General features: G+C 36.3%; 1 protein-coding gene across 1 annotated transcript in view; it reads right to left on the bottom strand.

Moving 5' to 3' along the window:
* Positions 1–3,501: 3,501 nt before the first annotated feature.
* Positions 3,502–4,741, bottom strand: part of LOC106869294 (uncharacterized) — a 3,315-nt gene continuing 2,075 nt past the window's right edge. The window contains exon 2 of the mRNA XM_014914970.1: positions 3,502–3,591. Within this exon, the coding sequence (XP_014770456.1) occupies positions 3,502–3,591 (90 nt within the window). The remainder of the gene's footprint in view (positions 3,592–4,741) is intronic.

Here is a 4,741-nt window from a genome sequence, read left to right as displayed (position 1 = left end):
AAGGATTGTGAGTTGCAACAACACCAACAAAAAGTGCTCAAGTTTATGGAGAGGCATCTGCATAATGTGTACAAAAACTATATATATAGCCACTCACTAGAGAGGCATTGAGCCAACAAGATTTAGGATCTGATGATATACTGTAAAGCTAAGCACTTTGTGGACATGAAACCCAGGGTAATCCCATAAACTGGCCTTATTTCACTTTGAGCGAGGTCGTTGCCAGTGCCACAGGTCTGACTCCTGTGTAGGTGGCATGTAAAAAACACCACTTGAGCATGGCCGTTACCAGTACTGCCTGACTGGCCCTCGTGTTGGTGGTATGTAAAAGCCACCACTACACTCTCGGAGTGCTTGGTGTTAGGAAGGGCATCCAGCTGTAGAAATTCTGCCGGATCAGATTGGAGCCTGGTGCAGCCACCTGGTTCGCCAGTCCTCAGTCAAATCATCCAACCCATACTAGCATGGAAAGCGGACGTTAAACAATGATGATGATGATGATGATGATGATGATGATGATGATGATGATGATAATGATGATGATGATCTATACATATAAATATGTAAAGGTGCAAGAGTGGCTGTGTAGTAAGTAGCTTGCTTACTAACCACATCGTTCTGGGTTCAGTACCACTGTGTGGCACCTTAGGCAAGTGTCTTCAACTATAGTCTCAGCCAACCAAGGCCTTGTGAGTGGATTTGGTAGATGGAAACTAAAAGAATATGTATATATATGTATATGTGTATATGTGCATATATGTGTGTGTGTGTGTGTGTGTGTGTGTATTTGTGTGTCTGTGTTTGTCTCCCCACCATCGCTTGACAACCGATGGTGGTGTGTTTACGTCCCCGTTCAGCAAAAAAGACTGATAGAATAAGTACTAGGCTTACAAAGAATAAGTCCTGGGGTCGATTTGCTCGACTAAAGGCGGTGCTCCAGCATGGCCACTGTCAAATGACTGAAACAAGTAAAAGAGTATATGTATAGATGTGTATAGGTATGTATATGTATGTGTGTGTGTTTTGTGTGTGTGTGTGTGTGTGTGTGTGTGTGTGTGTGTATGCATGAATGTGTGTATGTTTGTGCCTCCTTGTTCTGATATCACATGATGGTTGGAAGGAAATGAGTGTCATTAATTCTAAATATCTTGGCTGACCATAATATTTGCACATGGCTGACCATGTGCAAATATTACCTTGCATGGAAACATGAGGGGCTGGTGACAGGAAAGGCATTCAGCAATAAAATCCAACTGACCCATGCAAGCATGGAAAAGTGGACGTTAAAACACTGATGATATATTTATATGTATGTATATATTCATGTATATTTCTGATAATTTTTGGATGTGAGCACAGTGCTCAAGAGCAAACAGCACAATGTGTCAGTGAGCGAACTTGAACAAGATGTTCCCAAGCAGACTGTTCTGAGTTACACTTTTCTAAAGTCCCTTGCATCTCCTCTTTGTCCCACTACATGATCAACAGCCAGCTGCTAGTTCACTAAAGAAAATCTGTTTAACCCTTTCGTTACTGTATTTATTTTGAGATGCTCTGTTTTTCTTTCAATTACTTTAAATATAACAAAGAATTTAGTAAAATAACTTAATTATTTGGTGGAAGATTTTAATTCAAAACTTATGAAAACAAAACATTTGTACTAAAAATCCAGAGCTGGTTTCAGCCGGGTTGGTAACGAAAGGGTTAAAGAGTCTGCAGTCAGACATGTGGACTCTGACCATTTCACTGCAGCTGGAATTTACTTAAGAGCTATGTCAAACGTGCTTGACGTATTAGCTCTCTCTAACACAGTATTATTAGGAATTTTACCTCGCCACTTGGATGCTGTAGAATAAAAAGATTTCCTTGTGTGCAAAGTAATGTTAATATCAAAATTAGCCATTAGTGATAAGTATTTTTGTAAATGGGAATACATCCATCAAGAGGAATCTGGAAACGGAGAAGTAGCTTTCTTTAATTTCAAATTGAATAAGCCAACATTTTATCTTGGCTTTAAAAGCTTTAAATCAACTAATCACAGAATTGGTGGTACTCCAAATGAGTAATGGGTAGCTAACTTAAATTTTGTAATTATATTGTCAAGAATATGTTAATAATTCTGACAGGGTTAATAAGATTACTGGAGAAACTGTTCTGATTTTATGGAGTAGATTTTGAAGGTGAAGTATGGGATTTTGTAATGTTGAAAATTCTGCACTATCTCTGTTTCATCATCATCATCATCACCACCATCGTCGTCGTCGTCGTCGTCGTCGTCATCGTCATCATCATTATCATCATCATCATCATCAACAACAACATTTAATGTACATTTTCCATGCTGGCATGGGCTGGATGGCTTGACAGGAACTTGCAAAGCCAAGGGCCATACCAGGTTCCCTAGTCTGTTTTGGTTTGGTTTCTATGGCTGGATGCCCTTCCTAATGCCAACCACTCCACAGAGTATACTATGTGCTTTTTTATGTGGCACCATCACCAATGCTTTTTACATGGCACCAACACCAGTGCCTATTATATGGCACTAGCATCCACACCTTGATTTTAGGATCTCAATTCTGTAGTGGTGGCTGGGTCTTCTCAAGTACAGCAATGTGCCACATATCTCACTCCTCTGTTTTCTCCTTTGTAATGCTCAGCATTTTGAGATCGGCCTTCAATACTTTGTCCTATGTCTTCCTCGGTCTTCTTCTACAACTTCGTTCCACTTTAAGTTATCATTTTTTAAAATCTTTTATTTTTTACTTGTTTCGGTCATTAGACTGTGACCATGCTGGGGCACTATCTTCAAGAGGATTTTAGTTGGTGTTTACTTTCTTAAGCCTGGTACTTATTCTAGTGATCTCTTTTGCCAAACTGCTAAGTTGCAGAGATGTAAACGCAACAACAGTGGTTGTCAAGCAGTGGTGGGGGACAAACACAGACACAAAGATAGGTATATATACGACAGGTTTCTTTCAGTTTCTGTTTACCTAATCCACTCACAAGGCTTTGGTCAACCTGAGCTATAGTAAAAGGCAGTTGTCCAAGGTGCCATGCAATGGGACTAAACCTGGAACCATGTGGTTGAGAAGCAATGCAACTGTCCTCATCCACCAACATCACATGACCAAAGCAGTGCAGTCTCTTCTCTTGCACACTAAATATAATTCCTTTTATGCTCAACTTCTCTCTCAATTCACCAGTGCTATGTTGCATGCATGCACATGCACATGTGTATATTTTTATATTTCTGTATTTTTTACATTTTTATATTTTTCTGACCTCTCCATCTCTGATGATGGAATAGTTAGCTCATGTGGAATCCTTACTCAATATCATGATCCACATGCTTGGCTTTTCTAGAAACAACTGTAAGAGACTCTATCTATTTATATTGTCTCTCTAGATTAAATGTTTTCAAGTGATGACAAATGTTTTGCTTTTTCATTCTTTATTTTAATTTATATCTGCTTGCTCAAGGAGAAACCACTTCTAACCACCTTAGATAAGCAGACTCAACACCACATTTTTCATTTGCAGTTCAAGCCAAAGTTTTAGTGGTAAATCAAACTGAGAACTAATAGCATATACCTATTAAATAACAAAGTTGACAAAAACTCCTTCTATATTCTCTATATATGTGTGCCATGGAGACATAGACTTGCATTCAAAAATATTTTAATCTAATACACAAATACATTCTTATATAGAGATGTATGTGTATGCATGAGTGTGTGTGTATGTGTGTGTGCATGTGTGCAGATATGTGTGTATATCTATATCTATATCTACCTACCTATCTTTAAGAAATTACATAAAGACAGTTTCACAGTTTGTGTATTTTCTGGAGACTAAATGCTCTGAAATCTATGTAATTTTTTTTTCTAGCACTGATAGTGTGGCCCTGATATTTTCACACCGTAGCAACATGGATTTTTGGTCAAGAACATCATAATTTTGTTTTAGCCTGAACCGAAGATGAAAAACTCCTTTGTGTCACACTTTCAGATCCATCACTCTTGATAAATGTCTCAACAGCAAACGCCTTGTGAACAAAGCCAAACCATGATGGTAACCAAGAAAAGAAATGGTGAAATGTTAGCTACATGACAACATGGTTACCATTTGCTTAATGTGACAAGCATTACACTAATGGGTGTGTAACACATGGAAGATATTTCTGTGCATCCTGTCTAAATGCATATATATATTCATATTTATATATATTCATATACATATATATATATATATATATATATATATATATATATATATATATATATATATATATATATATATATATATATATATATATATATATATGTGTGTGTATATATATATATATATATATATATATATATATATATATATAGAGAGAGAGAGAGAGAGAGAGAGAGAAGGAAAGAGAGAGGGTGACAAAGAGAATGAAATAGATAGATAGGTAGGTAGATGTGTATGTATAAATCTGTACATTCATATATATGTGTGTGATTAAATGCATGTATATAAATACATCTAAATGTATATACAGAATGTTTTTATGAATATACATGCACATGTACAGACATATATATGTATTAAATGTACACATGTATGTATACGTATATCTATCTATCAATCTGTCTATCTATCTATCTACCTATCTATCTGTTTGTCTGTCTGTCTGTCTAGCTATTTATTTCTCTCTCTGTCTATCTCTGTCTATATATATATATATATATATATATATATATATATATAT

Source organism: Octopus bimaculoides, chromosome 20 (assembly GCF_001194135.2).
Source record: "Octopus bimaculoides isolate UCB-OBI-ISO-001 chromosome 20, ASM119413v2, whole genome shotgun sequence".
Classification (NCBI taxonomy): Eukaryota; Metazoa; Mollusca; class Cephalopoda; order Octopoda; family Octopodidae; genus Octopus; species Octopus bimaculoides.
The sequence above is the reverse complement of the archived record's forward strand: the minus strand, read 5'-3'. Positions and strand labels throughout refer to the sequence as shown.